Source organism: Loxodonta africana, chromosome 22, assembly GCF_030014295.1.
Source record: "Loxodonta africana isolate mLoxAfr1 chromosome 22, mLoxAfr1.hap2, whole genome shotgun sequence".
In the NCBI taxonomy this organism is placed as follows: Eukaryota; Metazoa; Chordata; class Mammalia; order Proboscidea; family Elephantidae; genus Loxodonta; species Loxodonta africana.
Window position 1 is genome coordinate 10,036,063 of NC_087363.1, and position 17,096 is coordinate 10,053,158.

At 43.3% G+C, this 17,096-nt stretch overlaps 1 protein-coding gene across 3 annotated transcripts in view; it reads right to left on the minus strand.

Annotated features, from left to right (window-relative positions):
- Positions 1-17,096, minus strand: part of PTPRG (protein tyrosine phosphatase receptor type G) — an 822,569-nt gene that overhangs the window by 38,484 nt on the left and 766,989 nt on the right. For all 3 annotated transcript variants that reach the window (XM_064274291.1, XM_064274292.1, XM_064274290.1), the window contains 2 exons: positions 16,070-16,161; positions 2,827-2,918 (listed from right to left, as the gene is read on the minus strand). In XM_064274291.1, the coding sequence (XP_064130361.1) occupies positions 2,827-2,918; positions 16,070-16,161 (184 nt within the window). The remainder of the gene's footprint in view (positions 1-2,826; positions 2,919-16,069; positions 16,162-17,096) is intronic.

Sequence of the window (17,096 nt, forward strand, 5' to 3'; positions counted from 1 at the left end):
GAAATGAGCACTGAGTCTCCTACGTCTGCCTCCTCTCTTTTTTTGGCCATCGTCTACACAGTCCTCGTTCACACAGTCCTTGTCTACACAATCCGTCCTGGGCTGTCACTGGTAATCTTGGTTATTTCTCCTGATTTCAACTCATTATAGGACATTAACGAGAGTCTGGATAGCATCAAGGTTACAAATGTGAACCTGAGTCAGATGGTCTCCTGGTCTTAAACCCTACTGCTGTCATTTCAGAACACAGCCACCCAAGGGCTCAGGCTTCTCATGGGTGAAGTTTTCACATCTATAAGATCGGGACAATTAAACAGCACCCACCACCACGTTGAGTCGCTGTGAGGAACGAGTGAAGTTGCCCACGCTCCAAAGCAAACCCATTCCACCGAGTCAGTTCGGATCCATGGCGACCCTGCGTGTGCAGAGCAGAACTGCTCCACAGGGTTGTCAAGGCTCTGACCTTTCAGAAGCAGACTGCCAGGCCTTTCTTCTGAGGCACCTCTGGGTGGGTATGAACTGTCAACCTTTCAGTTAGTAGTGCTTACCTGTTTGTGCTGCCTGGGGGCTCCTACCACCCCAGGCACAGTGCTCAGCCAGTGCTGCCTGTTTGTGTTCCCCACAAGTGGACCTGGAACTCTGGGGCTGTTTAATGCAGGCTTTAAACAACTAAATTACACCAAATCTCTTCTCCTGTACTTCCTCATGCAGCCTGTTACTCTCACTTGCTTACAGAATAAGAGTGTTTCTCCTGCCTTTTCCTAAAGTACCTGTTACCAATTTTCCCTCTTAGCAGCGCTGCCAAGAAGAAACGATACCACGGCTTTCAAATACTTTGAATTCCCCCCAAATTAGAAGGCTACAGTGTATTACTGAGTTTCTTGACTGTCATGTTCCCTCCTTTATGTTGTTGCCTCCTGTTCTTTTCAGGAGAAAGGTTATTCTTCCCATTCTGACCAGCTCTGATTTGAAGCCTTTCAGACCAGGAGAGAGGGTGAAATGACAGCTGGAGAACAATGTCCCTCTCCTCCCTACTGCTCCACTCCCAGAACTCTCAGCAAATAATATTCTATAAAGTTCAATCTGGGAGATGAAAGCCTTTGGCCGCAGTAGTTTTTCAGGATAGAAAAAAGGTGCAGATGCCAAGGATTTGGTAACAGGCGTGATTTTGATGCAGTGAAGCCCATTTTAAGTCAGCTCAAGTTTACAGAGGTGCAGCTGATTATTTTGAAATAATTAAATGGTGTCAAAACCAGCTGTGATGAATAGCACTGGGGTCTCGAATCATAAATAATTGAGAAACTAGAGTTGCATTTGATCATCCTGATCAAATTCTACTCTCTAGAGGATCAATGTTTGTCCTGAATACCATCAACATTGTTAAATGCCTCAATATTCCTGCTCAGTCATCCAGCTAACAGTCAATTGAACTAAATCACTTTAACACCACACACATTTGCCGTCCTCATAAATACAAAAGGTTTGACTTAAACCATGGTCTTTGTAGTCGAATAGGAACCTTTCTGGGAAGGACCTAACAGCAGCATTAAATACTTGGAATGTGTTTGTTTGCTCCATAAAACATAAGAGTTTGCAGAATAAATCAGAGGGCTCCTTCTCCCTATCATCTTTGCTTTCATTCTGCTCAAAACACAACAACAACAACAAAGCAAACACAAAACTAAGAGAAAGATTTAATTTAAAGCGAGGTGTTAATATAATTGCCTTTGTGATAGCCTTTGGAGACTCCAAATCTGCACAGAGATGGCAGCAATTGGTCCTGTTTTTATTTCTCACTCTTCATGCTAGATAATTGCACCTCCCAGTTGCATGGCTCCTCCACGGCCCCAGCGTGCTTGCCTCCTACCACTTCATTTGATTCCCACAATCGAATTCATGACAAGAGGTGTGCAGGTTAGCGCCCTCATCATTTCCATTTTAAAGTGGGAAGGAGCCAGACACTGACTTACCCACGAAGCTAGAAGACAGCCGAGCTGCCATGAAAACTTGGCCTCCTCAGCACAACTCTTGCTGCCAGAGATGTGCCTCAGTGAAGCGCCTCAGTGAAGAAAAGGGCAGTCTGTTTAATAGCTCCCATTGACACCCTGTCACTGCTGAACTGGCACGGAACCCGGAGCTGGCAGCGGGGCGCGTGCCGCTCTCTACCTTGTTTCCTACACACCAGTTCTTACAATCACAAGGCTGTGTTAACCCGTGTCTCCTCTCCAAGGATTGATAATGGTGAAAACAACAACAGTCAACCTTTGCATGGTGTTAAACGGTTAACCCAGCACTTTCAAAGATGTTAATCATTTACTTTTTCCAGCAACTCTGGGATGTAGGTGGCACTGGCACCCTTTTGAAAAATGAGGAAACTGGGGATCAGAGAGATGAAGCACTTGGCCCGGGTATTGCGAAGTTCACTATTGGCGGGGCCAACATCCAAATCCTTAGACTTCGCGTCTGCTGTCTCCATTCCACCATGTGTGTCCCAGAAATGACGTGGGATTAGGGGCCACTGCTCTGCATCACAACGTGGTTCCCAATTAGAATGAAAATGAGGAAGGAACCTGAACAAGGGTTCAGTTCGCCTCTCCTCCGTAGAAGTGCACGTTCAGGACAAGTGCAGCCAACTCCTTCACCTCACATTTACTGGGAAGAGATGCCCCTTAAAATTACAGGTGTCAAGAAAAAAGACAAAAACTGTCTCCACTCTCTACAGTTATTGCTTTCTTATGCTTGGAATTAATTTGGTTAAAGATGATAAAAACTCCTGTAAAATAAGAGTTAGGATTCCAGAAATTAATTTCCAGTTCTGAAACATACCTCAAAGTCCTCGGAGAATCCATGCTGGTTATTAGAATAGAGCTCACCAATGTGTTTAACAAACTGTTTGACAGGAATGGCTTCCATGTCATCTGTGGGAATAAAATGGTATTCAGAGTCACATAGGATACTACTAAAAAACTAATGACACTGATAAAGGATTATTTAAGACAAATATTTGATTTTTACAGGGAGTGATACAGTTGAATCTCCTGAAGTCGATGTTCTCAAGAAAAGCCTCAGGATTTCTTTTACTCAGGAGCTCATTATGACTCTGAATGCCCATAAGCTAGGTAAGTATGATTTTTAAACAAGGTTGTAGAGGGTCCCCTTTATTTTCTATATTCAAGGCAATTTACATAGTTAAATTACCACATCATACTCAATTAAAAACCTGAACTTGCCAAAGGTACCTCTTTGCCAAGAAATTTCATCACAACCTAGTGTTTCTGTTTTTTTAATTGCTGTTCATTGGGGTCCAGCTAGAACTTGGAGCAATTCAGTTCTGTTTCCAATCTTTGAAGTCTAAGCAGCTTTCACACACAATTAGAGAGAATACTATTGTACCAGCTGGCTTTGGTGGAATGCCATGTATCTTTAAGTGCTCAAATTGTAGTTCAAGACAGCTGTGTCTATACGATGCCAGATAATCCATTTGACTGAATTAACTGGATTTTTGTGGTGCTGACAGACTAGGTATAGATTCAGGAAGACTCCCCACTCCAACTGATCACAGCGTGTCACTTTCATTCCAAAAGGACACAGTTCCTCACCCAAAGTAGGTCTGAAGCTTATTTACCCAGATCCGTATCAGAGACCTGAGTACTGCTGCAGAACTGCCACACCCAACTAAGTGGAGCTCCCCAACCTCCTTCCTCCCTTCTCCCTCGAGTCCCACCCCCCCAAATATTTCCTTTTAAAAATACTCTGCCGGATTTGCGATAAACAACAGACATGACATTTACTTGATTCAGAGTGAAAGATCTTTGGCAAACGCACAAACATCTAAACTGCCACAGATGCTTTTCTTAGCAAAGGCTACGAAGATCTGTCTGTGTAAATGAGGTCCTACTTTGGCAAGAATTTCATAGATCCAGGCCTGACAATCTGATTTCTCTTCATCTGGTGACAGTTAACATTGACTGTGTCATTCCTTCTCTACTTTCTTTCGAGAGAGCAAAACTCCAGGGTGGCTTTTTGCATCTATTGACATTTTCAAACTTGAATCATTCTTAAGGGGGAAAATAGCATCTCTTATACTTCACTTAAAGGAAGGCGACTTGTTTGCTCATAATCTAACTCGCTTAGCATAGAAACACTGCTTTACCAAATAGGTGGTGCTCTGTCAGCCCAGCTTCTTTCTGCGTGAACAATTAAAGACCTCATCATTTTAATAGGCAACCTGATAGAAACGTTGCCAAGTTATTTACAAATATTTCAGGACTGAAGATGTTCATGAATATGCAATCGTTCCACCCACCCAAGAAATCTATTGTGCTCACAATGTAACAGCATTAACAGAGCACCCACAACAATGTAACAGCATTAACAGAGCACCCACGACAATGTAACAGCATTAACAGAGCACCCACAATGATGTAACGGCACTAACGGAGCACCCACAATGATGTAACGGCACTAACAGAGCATGCACAACAATGTAACGGCGTTAACAGAGCACCCACAATGATGTAACAGCATTAACGGAGCACCCACAATGAGGTAATGGCACTAACGGAGCACCCACAATGAGGTAACGGCACTAACGGAGCACCCACAACAATGTAATGGCGTTAACAGAGCACCCACAATGATGTAACAGCATTAACAGAGCACCCACAACGATATAACGGCATTAACAGAGCACCCACAACGATGTAACGGCATTTACAGAGCACCCACAATGATGTAACGGCACTAACAGAGCACCCACAACGATGTGACGGCGTTAACAGAGCACCCACAATGATGTAACAGTATTAACAGAGCACCCACAACAATGTAACAGCATTAACAGAGCGCGCACAACAATGTAACGGCATTAACAGAGCACCCACAATGACGTAACGGCACTAACAGAGCACCCACAACGATGTAACGGCATTAACAGAGTGCCCACAATGATGTAACGGCATTAACGGAGCACCCACAGTGATGTAACAGTATTAACAGAGTGCCCACAATGATGTAACAATATTAACAGAGCGCCCACAACAATGTAACAGCATTAACAGGGCACCCACAATGATGTAACAGAGTTAACAGAGCACTCACAATGATGTAACAGTGTTAACAGAGCGCCCACAATGATGTAAATTCTACAGTCGCAATCAAGCAGTAATGAAATGATCTCAAATCAAGTGCAGAAAGGGGTCAATATGCATAAAACTGGAGCATCTCAAGGAGATAAACCCAAGGAAAAACTCACGTTTGGGCAAGAGACAAGCCCCATGAACACCCTGGGATACTGACTACAGCAGTTCTTGGCTGTTTGTGTAGAAATGGAAGACACAACACTACCCCCAAGAGCAGAAGAGGCAGAGCTAAGAGTGTAATTGGTGGAGGGCAACGTTTATTCCTTAACAATTGCGTGAAATTTTAGATTCCCAGTAAACTTAGGATGCCATGGTTAAGAACCCAGACTGTAATTCTAAATAAGGAAGAAACAAACAAAAATGTCAGCTTTAGTTATTTTACTTTTCAAGGTAAAATCCACAGCATTTTAAAGGTCACAGGCCATCTCAAATCATTAAAAGAAATGCTTTTAGGTTTACGATGTACTATTTTTTCCTGCAAAGTGCTCAACTGATATCCAAGCTAATGCCACAACATGCCCAGAGATGAGCCTGCCTGCTACTCCCTATGGCGAGATGCAGCACAAATCCAGGAGCACTCGAGATGATAATCACGGAAATACACGATTCACTAGTCTCTCCAAGTTGCTTCTTTATCCCGGGAAGTCTAACCACATCCCCTCCTCCCGGGGTTCCCAGGCACCACCAGTAACGTCATAAAACTCCCAGACAGGCAGGTGGGCACACACGTGCACGCTGCACTGACCAGTGCTGGCTCTCCAGTTAACACGTCTTGTCCTTCAATTAAGGTGAATGTAGCCGAGTGGTCATAAATCTTTCCTCCCTGTATTAAGATGAATATAAGCCAATGACTAAGCAGAAGTCCTAATAGTTTTTCTTGCATGAATTTTTCTGTCCTCTCAACATGAGCCAGATAAGTAATTTTCAGATGGCTGTGAAGAGCAGGAGGCCAGACAACGAGGACTGCAGCTGAGGCCTGATCGGCTCGGTGTTCACCTGGGAAGGCCGTGTGTTGTAAGAAGCTGTCCCTCCATCAAGTGTGATTTCTGCCTGAACACCTGAGTTACGTCAGAGATCGTCCGTGAAGAATATCAGCAGCACTGTGGGTGAGGCGCTTTCCAACACTTCCTGTGTACTGTTGCTGCTTTTAGGTGCCATCGACGCTGACTCATAGCGACCCGACACACAACAGGATGAAACGCTGCCTGGTCCTGCACCATCTTCACGATCATTGCTATGCTCGAGTCCATTGTTGCAGCCACTGTGTACTTTGAGCGCCTTCCAGACTAGGGGGCTCATATTCCAGACTATATCAGACAGTATTCTGGAGTGATCCACAGGGCTATCATTGGATAATTTTCAGAAGCAGACTGCCAGGGCGTTTTTCTAGTCTTAGTCTAGAAGTTCCGCTGAAGCCTGTCTACCACGGGTGAAACTGTTGGTATTTGAAATACCTGTGGCATAGCTTCCAGCATCATAGCAACACACAAGCCTCCACAATACAAGAAACCAACACGTATTTAATCCTTTCAGCAACCCTAAGGGATAAGTACTGTCATCATACTCATCTCATGGTTGAGGAACAGGCACAGAACGGTAAGCTGAAGGCTGGGGTACAGCAGAGGAAGCAGCCACAGACCGAGAGCGCTCTGACTCAGAGAGAGTAGCTACCGCGTGGGTCCTGTGAACGGGACACCCCTGGATGGAACATTTACTGAGCACCTAGGACTCAGCCAAATACTAGGGAGATGGGCTCCCTAACAGGAGATGTGGTAGAGAAAGTAAGGAACCCAGAGTAAGACAGTGACTGATAATTAGACAATGAAGGCTCCAAGCGCCATAGAAGGGATGGATTTGGTGACTCAGCTAAGAATAACCATATTGAAGTGATGGTGGTGGGAACATGGAGAAAAATAGGTGGGCTGGAATCCAGGTGAAGATATTTTCACTGCCTGAATGAATATGACACAGGTTAGATGGAAGACTGTTAGGATATAATGAAAACAGTATAATAACACAGCCAGTATGATGAGCTCATTTATCAAGTCCTTACTGGTTGCCAGGGACTGTGCTAAGTGCTTTTCATACGTTATCTCATTTATCTTTATAAGAACTAGGTGGTAAAGAGGTTGTTCTCTTCATGTCCAAACCTGTAAGTAACAGGGTTGATCCCTGAACCCAGGTCTATGGAGACCACAGCCTGTGCTTCCATGCACTATGATAGACTTTTTGTCTTCATCCTCGAAGCATCAGATCTCCAAGAAGAACAAAGAATTAAGCAGTGAGAGTATCTCAGTTAATCTGATGAAACAGTTATAATTTTGTGACAATATTTTCACTTCTAGAATTTTCAGATACCAACAGTTTACAATAGGCAGAAGGGGAACCACTAATATTACGGCGTAATCACCCCATTAAAATGGATGATATATTCAGCTGAGAATCAGCACCTCAATAGTGGGCTTACTGCTATTAAATAATATTTTGTATGCTTAGTTCCAAGATTTTAGCCTTTTGTGGTTGGAATTATGCTCTGTAAATAAGAGGCCTTTTATTTCAACCAATTAATGAGAAAAGTCCTTAAGTACCACTTTTGATAAAGCTTGATATCAGACTGAGGTTTGTAGGCACAAAAAGCAGAGCATTAAAAAAAAAAAAAAAGCAGAGTATTAAAAATAGAAGAGGCTAAATTGATGACAGTGACTTCTGCTGAGAAGAAAGGGCCAAAGCTGAGAGATTTGAGAGTGAAAAGAGAGCTGAATAACACTGACCACAAAGGTAATACCACGGGGATAAACAACAGTGCATTTGAGCATAAAGGAAAGCTATTTCCAAAGTCTTCGGTTCAGCCTCTGTTGCATTTGCACCTTCAGAACTACCAGAGGGAAAATCACCAATACTTTGGAATAACTAACAAAAAACAAAAAGGGAAATAATTAGCTTTCCTGTCTGCAGTTTTTGGTTTGATGTTAGGAAAATCAGCAGCCGGGCTGAGCACAGACACAGGAGGTGCTGCACAGAGGGCCCGGGCATAGGCATAGGCAACTCTGTGCAACTCTTATTCTTCTCAGCCACCGCGGTCGGCACGCCTCCTGTGTGCCAGGTGCCCAGAGGCAGTGGTGGAATGCTGAGAGCATGGGCATCGGGGCCACACACACTGCTGACGTGACTTCCCCTCTCTGTAATTCCATTTCCTCACCTGTGAAATGGGAGTCATAACAGTTCCTAGTTCATGGACTGTCATGAAAATTAAACGATATAACATATGCATTTATAAGAGTGCTTAGAATTTAGTAAGTGCTTACTAAGAGAAGGACCCCTGGTGGCACAGTGGTTAAGCACTTGGCTGCTAACCAAAAGGTCAGCGGTTCGAACCCACCAGCCGCTCCACAGGAGAAAGCTGTGGCTGTCTGCTTCCTTGAAAACCCTATGGGCCAGCTCTACTGTCCTGCAGGCCGCTATGAGTTGGAATCGACTCAACAACAATGGGTTTGGTTTGGTTTACTAAGATCTGTCATGAGATGCTAATCGCTTTATACGCACAGTCCTACAATCTAGGTGCTGTGATCACCCCATTTTATAGATAGGGACCTGTGGCTAAAAGAGGCTAATAAGGAGCTTGCCCAATGTCCACAGTCATTATCAAGTGGTGGGGCTAGGCTATCTGAGCCCAAAGCCTAGCTTCCACATTATACCCCCCCCTAGATTTTAGATTTAATATATGCTTTGAAGACAAAAAAAAAAAAAAAAATTTTTTTTTTGAAGACATTTTCCAATGAAAAGGGCTGAAATGCTATGTTTTGGCTTTAAGAGTAAGCTTCGGTTACCTGGAAAAATTCACACTGTAGACTGGTTACTTTAATGATGCCAGGTCAATAACGTGTTACAGTATTCACCTTCCTGCCAAGATACTTAGCTGCTGGGGTTGATTAGCTTGAGGTCTGTTTAAGAAAAGATCCCTGCTTGCTGACTCTGGCAGTGTGTGGGTACACACACAGATGCCATTAAGATTCCAGGGGCCCTTGAATCACCCACTCACAACCAGTCCCTATAAAGTTGACTTGACTCTTAGCAGTTCCCTCACCTCTACCCCAAATAACAACCCAATCTGTCTAGGGGCAGGGAGAGTACATAAGGCCTCAGCCTAGTAGGGGGGTTCAGGTCAGTCCTGCTCAGGCCGCACCTGTCCGTGGCTGGGCTGCTACCAAGTAATGTTAACAGTGTCTCTAGGGAACAGACCTCAGTCCCCACCCTGTCTGCCCCTCAGCCTCCTAGAGCCCAAGTTCAGGCGATACGTCTGTGTGAACTGAGGAAGAAAAGCAAATATGAAATAAAAGAACATTATCCAGATGTTAGTTCCTGAGTCAGGACACAACAAATAGATTTTTGTCTAAGCCAGACTCTTAGGATGCAAGGAGTGCGTGGAGGTGGGACATTTTATTTCCTACCATAAAAACAGATCTCTTTTCATTTATGGCACAATGAAGTCAGTAAAGAAAGGGCTTCATTATAGTCAAAAGACCAATGAATCTCCTTTGGAGATAATCTCTGTGTAAATAAAATATGCCAACAAGGTTGGTTTAATCCCAAAGGTTTTAAACTGCATGTTTAAAACCCCTTTATGTGCTGGCACCCTGCTGAAGCCAGTGACCTTCAAATTATTAAGACTTTTTATTTTCACTGCTGGAGAGGCACGAATCAGTTCTGGATTTTGAAACTACTGGTGAGCAGCAACATTTTGTTTTGTACTGCTCTTATTAGAAAGTTAGATTTTCTAATTTCCAGAAAAAGGCTTTTTATAAGGAGATTTGTGTCTGACAGTATGCACATTTGGAAGCTCCTGCAGTATGCTATAAATAGCTGATCTTCTGAGCTAACTCCTAATTTTAAAAAAGTGATATGTAAGGGAAGTCTAAAAGAATAAGGAACATAATACATGAATGCAATCTGTAGATGACACAGATAGGCACTGCTTTGTTAATGACGGCATCCAAAATAGTACCCAAGTTTATTACTTCAGAAGAATATCCCGAGGTCAGAAACACCAGATCTTCAAAAGCACTTGTAGATGTTAAAAATAATTTGGGTCTTAAAGGACAGACACGTGTGACCATCTCAGTATCTTAGAAGACGGTCAGCGTGTGAGGGGACGGACAGCTGGGGCACGGCGTTCCATCACTCCTCACCCTCTCAGAGCAGCAACGGGAAACCAGTGGCTATGGGGAGACATTTACTTTTGAAAGACTGTGAAAAATATTAAGAATCAAAGCCCTTTTCATTCTCCTTCAAAGTCACAGTTTAATTTATTTACAAAAAGGAAATCCCACTTTTCCCATGCATCCCACATGGAGCAGGCACCATAGTTCAGAACCTTCCTGATAACAGAATCCCTGCTGCTCCTACAGCATTTCAAGGTAGCCTCAAAAGCCCTGCTTGTACCCTGGGCGTCCACGTTGGGCGAGTGCTCTTACAGTTCTGAGTTCCTCCGATGTGGCTAGCTAACCCACTCTCCACTTGGCTACCATAGTCACTGTCTCCAGCGTCTTCACATGTTACATTAGTCTGGGGCCAGGGATATTTTGTTTTTATTCCTTAAAGACTATCTTTGCTACATTAAACTAGAACTCACTGAATATCCTTAACGATCACTCCTAAATTTTAGCTGGTATTAGTAAAATTGTTAACTCAAAACTTATCAAAAATTCTCATACTTGCTCTCTCCAAGGGATGAGTAAGTTTCAGAAGCTCAGCCAAGCTTTCCTTAATCTCATGCCTATTTTATAATACTTTTCTAAAGTCAGCATAATGTACTCATTCCACTTATGCTTTGGGATTTAAAGACCAGGGCTGTTTATGAATTTTAACCACAGCAAAATCATCCAAAAGTTGGCTTGATTTAGTGTCTAAATTTGCTCAACATTCACTGTGTCTGTGAACTGCCCCCTAAGTCATTCCAATCACACAGACCTGTTTTTGCTCAAGGAAAGGAAAGATGGGCAAGTTGAGACCCTTGTCTTGGAAGGAAGAAAACAATAATGACCAGAGGGCAGAGGTGAGAGACAGACTTCCAGATATGGAGGAAACGTCGACAGAAGACTTATGAAACTCCCTCCAGGAGGATGAAGTGTTTAACGGAGAAGTAAATGGTCAGTGCCAAGGAAAGAAGATAATGGTGAAGAACAACAACCCAGAGAAGACTGAAGAGAGCGTCCATCTGTATTTGCCAATGCTGTAATTTAATGAAGCAACATCCAGATGAGGAAGATACTGTCAGAGCAGCATGCCACAGGCTGCACAGCCATTTCTAGGTGTTTGGCTCTGACCACACAGAGGACTCCGGTGCTGGTTCCACCACGGAGGCACCTAACCTCAGGAAATTAAACAATGTCTCTGAGCATCAGCTTCTTACCCGTAAAACGGCGACACTAATGCACTGTCTCTACAAAAATGGGAAACCCTGGTGGCATAGTGGTTAAGAGCTACGGCTGCTAATCAAAAGGTCAGCAGTTCGAATCCACCAGATTCTCCTTGGAAACTATGGGGCAGTTCTACTCTGCCTATAGGGTCAATATTGAGTCGGAACTGACTTGACAGCAGGAGGTTTGGTTTTTTTGGCTAAAGAGTGTGGTGAAAATAAAGCATTCAGTTGCTGAATGCTCACTAAATATTAGATGATGATGTTTTCTAAAAATAAAAAAGGTTCAGTGTGATCTAAGTCCTAGGAGTAGAGTATATTACATATTCTATGATGATGACTCAGGAGCTCTATTTTCCAACAGTTTTGATACTTGAATTTTCAATCTCACCTTGTGGCACACATTTTTAAACATTGTAATGGTTCTGTTTACTGGTGGTTGTATGGAAGTAACTTTTTTTTTTTTTTTAATCAATTGTAGAAAAAGAGGAGTTCAAACGATAAAATAAACTGATAAATCTAGAGCCCAGTTTTGGTCTTATTAGGGATTTTTATGTCTGTGTATGTGTGTGCTTTAGGTGAAAATTTACAGAGCAAATTAGTTTCTCATTCAACAATTTATACACACATTGTTTTGTGACATTGGTTGCAATCCCCTCGATGTGTCAACACTTTCCCCTTCCCCACCCAGGTTCCCTGCTTCCATCTATTTTTTGTGTCCCTTCCTGCCTTCTTGTCATTGCTTTTGGGCAGGAATTGCCCATTTGGTCTCATATACATAATGGAACGAAGAAGCATGTTCCTCACATGTGTTGCATTGTTTCTTGTTTAATCTTTTGCTGAAGGGTGAACCTCAGGAGTGGCTTTACTTCTGAATTAAGAGGGTGTCTAGGGGGCCATCATCACCGGGGTTCCTCCAGTGTCTTTCAGACCAGTAAGTCTGGTCTATTTCTGAGTGTATGAATTTGAATTTTGTTCTGCATTTTTCTCCTGCTCTGTCCAGGACCCTGTACTATAGTCCCTGTCAGAAAGGCTGATGGTTCTGGGCTCCGGATGGTGGAGGCTGTGGTACTTGTGGTCAGGACTAATATTTCCCTTGTGTCTTTGGTTTATTTCATTCTCCTTTGCTCCGAACATGATGGCCAGTAGATGTATTTCAGATGGCTGCTCGTAAGCTATTGAAGACCCCAGATGCTACTCATGCTTACTAGGTTTTGAACAAAGATAAACCATAAAAGATTCAGTGGGCAGAATATGTATTTCATTTGAGCTTTATAAATATTCTACTATTTTTAGAAATAAGAACGATTAGATAATTCCTAAGGTAAATCATTTAGAATGGCTCCACAGAGGTCTCCATTAAAGAGAAGTGGTGGTGACAGCTTTGTAAGAGTGAAGATAACTCACTAATTTATTAAAAAACTGAGTTTTCCTTATGTTGAATTTTCTTATGTAAGATACAGTTTTGCTGCTCCAACCAGAAGAAACTGTAAGAATACAGAGAAGAATGAATTGTTTAAGTGCTTCCTAAATTACAAAATATTTTACAAATGTAAGTACCGGCAGTCCCTGGGCTACGAACTCTGACTCAGGGATAGCTCTGATGTCATGTAAACGTGCCCTCACTTTGAAATGGCAGAACCGACCCCTGCTCACCTGCTGCACATGCAGCTTTTAGGCACCAAACAGGCTCCTGGCCTTCTCTTGCAGTGAAGTAAGGCTAAATAAGAACTGTATGTACCTGTTCCAACTTACCTACGACTTTGTCTCAAAGACACACAGGTAGGAGCCCGGGGACTGCCTGTAATTACTTAAATATGACAACTGGTTTTTATTCATGAAAAACAAGAGACTGTGATCAAGCCAAAACTCATGAATGAAAGTCACTCAGGGTAAACCTTTCCCACTTAAGGGTGAAATACACGTACTTGTCCAGAAGTACCCTGTGAAGGCTCTGCCATCTATGAAAACCCAAGAACACAGAAACCTTAGGGTCACTCACAACTTCACCCAACAAGTCCTTGAGGATCACACTGCCTGACTGCACTGAAAGTCACTCATTCTGCAAATGTTACGACTCTCCAGGATGCACCCCTGTAGGAAGCGGGTACGACTGAATACCGTGGATTTCTCCATCAGTGGAGAATGGGAAGAAATTTCCTTTCCGTGTACTTACACCATCAATGAGTACGAATTAAGAGAAACTGATTTAAAAAGGAGAAAAACGTACATGTAAGGAAATGCCTTTGGGCTCTGAGTTTTTATACTTGGTAATTGAAGAGGCAGCTGTGAAACGGGGCAGGAAGCATCCAATAGCATTTCTGTTTGAAGACACTTGCTCAAGAGGTGTGGCAAGGCCGGTGGCATTCACCGGTTTCCCGAGGATTCCAGTGAGTCCTAAAGCCCATGTCAAAGAAAAGCCCAGCGAGGGGGCCGCCCCAGGTGGGTGTGGTTAGTGTTACCGATAATTTCAACAGAAGTAAATCTGCCCTCATTTTCAACATAAGTTAAAATTATTACAGGACTGCTGGGATCAACAGTACCACGATGTGGGAAGGAAAATTTCAACAAGTTACAATTCTGGTTTGCATTATGGCTTCCCAGGTACTTTTACACATGTCCTGTCATGTGATCTACACGCCACCCAATGTGGCCAGGAGGGCAGCTTCCTGCTCATTTTACAAGTTCTGGAGCTAAGGCTCTGAGAGGCAAGACATTGGCCAAAGCTCTCGTGACTGGTACACAGAGGTGGGGTGAGATTCTGGGTTTCCTGATTCCTAATCCAGTGGTAGAAGGAAAAAAAAAGGAAAAACAGCCCATTTCCATTTAACCTTTTAAAATGGATTTCAATTTTTCAGCTACCTCGCAGCTGTGTTTGCCAATGGATGAGTTGATAGTTACAAGAGGCCAGAGAGGCTCCCAGGCATTTTCCAGAGGTCAACCCAAACCTGAAGTGATGACAGAAGAGAATGAGTATACTCTTGCTATTGTACAAATCCGGCGAACAGCAGATCGTACAAATAGTGTAGATTCAACTAAACGGCTTCTTCCACGCCGGTGGGAGAATGACCATCCCTGTCTGCTTCCTCTCCTCCCAAAGCGAGAGTGCAGCTTTCTGCACCCCTTGGTGGGCCAGGACTAGTGGAGAAGGACATGTGGTAGTACAGAGCTTATCCCATCTGTACGGGAATCATTTAGCAACCACAGAATGGTCCAACAGCAACTTAAGGAGAGACTATTCTGCTGCCTACCCCTCTTGTTCCCGTGTGGCAAGTTTCTGTGAGAGAAGCTGACTGGAATATCTCATGATGTTATATAAACAGACACATAAAGGGTTAATCAGTGTTCCCAAACCATAAGCCCACACCGTGAAGATCTGCTATATGTCAGCAAACAACAGAAACATCCCTTCTTGGTACCCAGAGAGTGACTGGACCACTGAGCTTCCTAGCCAGGACCTTTTAAGAACTTTCAGGAAGGATTCCTGACACTTCTTATTCATTCATTCACTTCCTCATTCAACAGGTAATTATAGAGAGCCTACTATGTGCTGGGGGAAGACAAAGAAGGCATCAACAATATGTATAAACAAATACACAGTACATCAGATGGTGAATGGTAGTGAGGAGAATGAGCAGGCAGGTGGGACAGCAAGAGCTGTGGGTGTGGAGGGTGGCACAATAGAAGAAGCAGTGCCTCTGTGTACAAAAGAATGACTAATGTCAGAAGGGTGAAGGTCTAAGTTATTTGAAGGTATGTATTCAGAAGCACATAATGGAACCCAGAGGCAGAAAGGGATTCAAATCTGGCAAAAGGGAAAGGACATCCAATAAACACAGTGGAGCTCACCTTCAAATCCTACATCTTATTACAACTAACCGGTCGCTCAACTCCTGAATGTTTATTGATTCGCTAGGATTCACTTCAGCGTACTCCGCCCATCACAGCCCCTAATCTAATGGAGTGTTTTACAGATGACATATACATTGGACACACAGCATATCACAGCCCCTAATCTAATGGAGTGTTTTACAGATGACATATACATTGGACACACAGCATATCCAAAGCCTTCAATGCAAACATGCTAAGAACCAAAACTTTTGAACTAAGATAGATTATATTCAGAGTAAGAAATTTTAGAACATGCCTTAAAAAAAAAAAAAAAAGGATCAGAAGCAAGCATAAACTGTCAAAATGAAATTGAGTCCAAGTGGATTGTAAATATGTAAACGTTTTAATGTTTTGTTTTCTCCTCTGCTACTTCCCTTCTCTGCACGTGAATCTATACTACATTAACTCAGAGTTGTTCATTGCTCTTAAAGAAGATTGCATTACTGTCCAGATCTGTAAAGGAGCAGAGATTTCAATAAATTACCTTCAGTTAAGGATCTCTCAGACTGGGCAAATGTAAAAGGCTGTAAAAACAACATTTTGTCACGGCTGTCACACGTAACCGAGAACAAAGAGGAAAACAATTAGCCTGCCGGAAAGAAGAGCCGTGATTACTTACCCGGGATGGGAATGATAGGAATACTTTCATTGGGGACCACGCGAGGTGAACTGCTGTCTTCCACATAGAAATGAGCTGTCTGAAAACATTTTCTGTGACGGAAAGAGAGAAAGATGCAACAGTGAGTCCAGAGAAACACAATGGGAGTTCCTTATTTCAATCCTTCTTTCCCAGGTCTTCCCACTTTAAACACCACACAGCACTGAGCGTAAACCCATGGAGAAGTAAAGATTTCAAGGACAACGTTTAACCTATTGCAAGAACCCAAAAGAGCTAAGGAATATCTTTTTTATTGTCCTATATCCAACCTGATAGTTAAGAAGGAAAGGCTTAGTAATGAACTGCTCAAACACATGGAAAACTTGGCATAGATACTAAACTCACTGCACTAGCTGCTAGGATTACCGCACTATACCTATCATTTTATGAGCTACAGAAGAGTAATCCACTATTCTAACCCCCCACACCAAGTTCAAAGCCACACCTCAAACTCCCCAAATGTGGCCATCAAGCTGCCCAAGTACACCCTGTACCACATTGTGAGGTGCTTAGCAAAGGCCCCAGAAGCCTCAGACAATTCTTTAAAGGGGTCAGAGGGCCTACAGGGGGCAAGCACTCTGAATCAGAGGCCCCTGCCAGACAGCCTCTGCAAAAGGACCTGAAGCCCTCAAATGTCATCTGCTTGTCTTTTGTTTGGTTCTGTTTTTACCTGGACTTCAGGCAAAGCAGGGAGCAAACACTGGTCATCACAGGGCTGGCCATGAACAGAAAAGCCATCGGCAGCTCACTAAGCCCGTCTGCTGATACCGGCCGGCCCTCAGCTTTCCAGACTCACGTCATTGCTCACTGCGGCCCTAATGAGCTGCCAGAAGCACAGGCAGAATATTTAATGAGGCTGCTCAGCGTGAATGGCTATTGTGACCAGAGAAGGGTCCCTGTTAATCTGGTGGAGGGGCTTCACAATAGCTGGCCCTACTGCTGGGTCTTTTAGCCAAGCAGGCGGCATCCTTCTGGCGCTTGCTGTCAC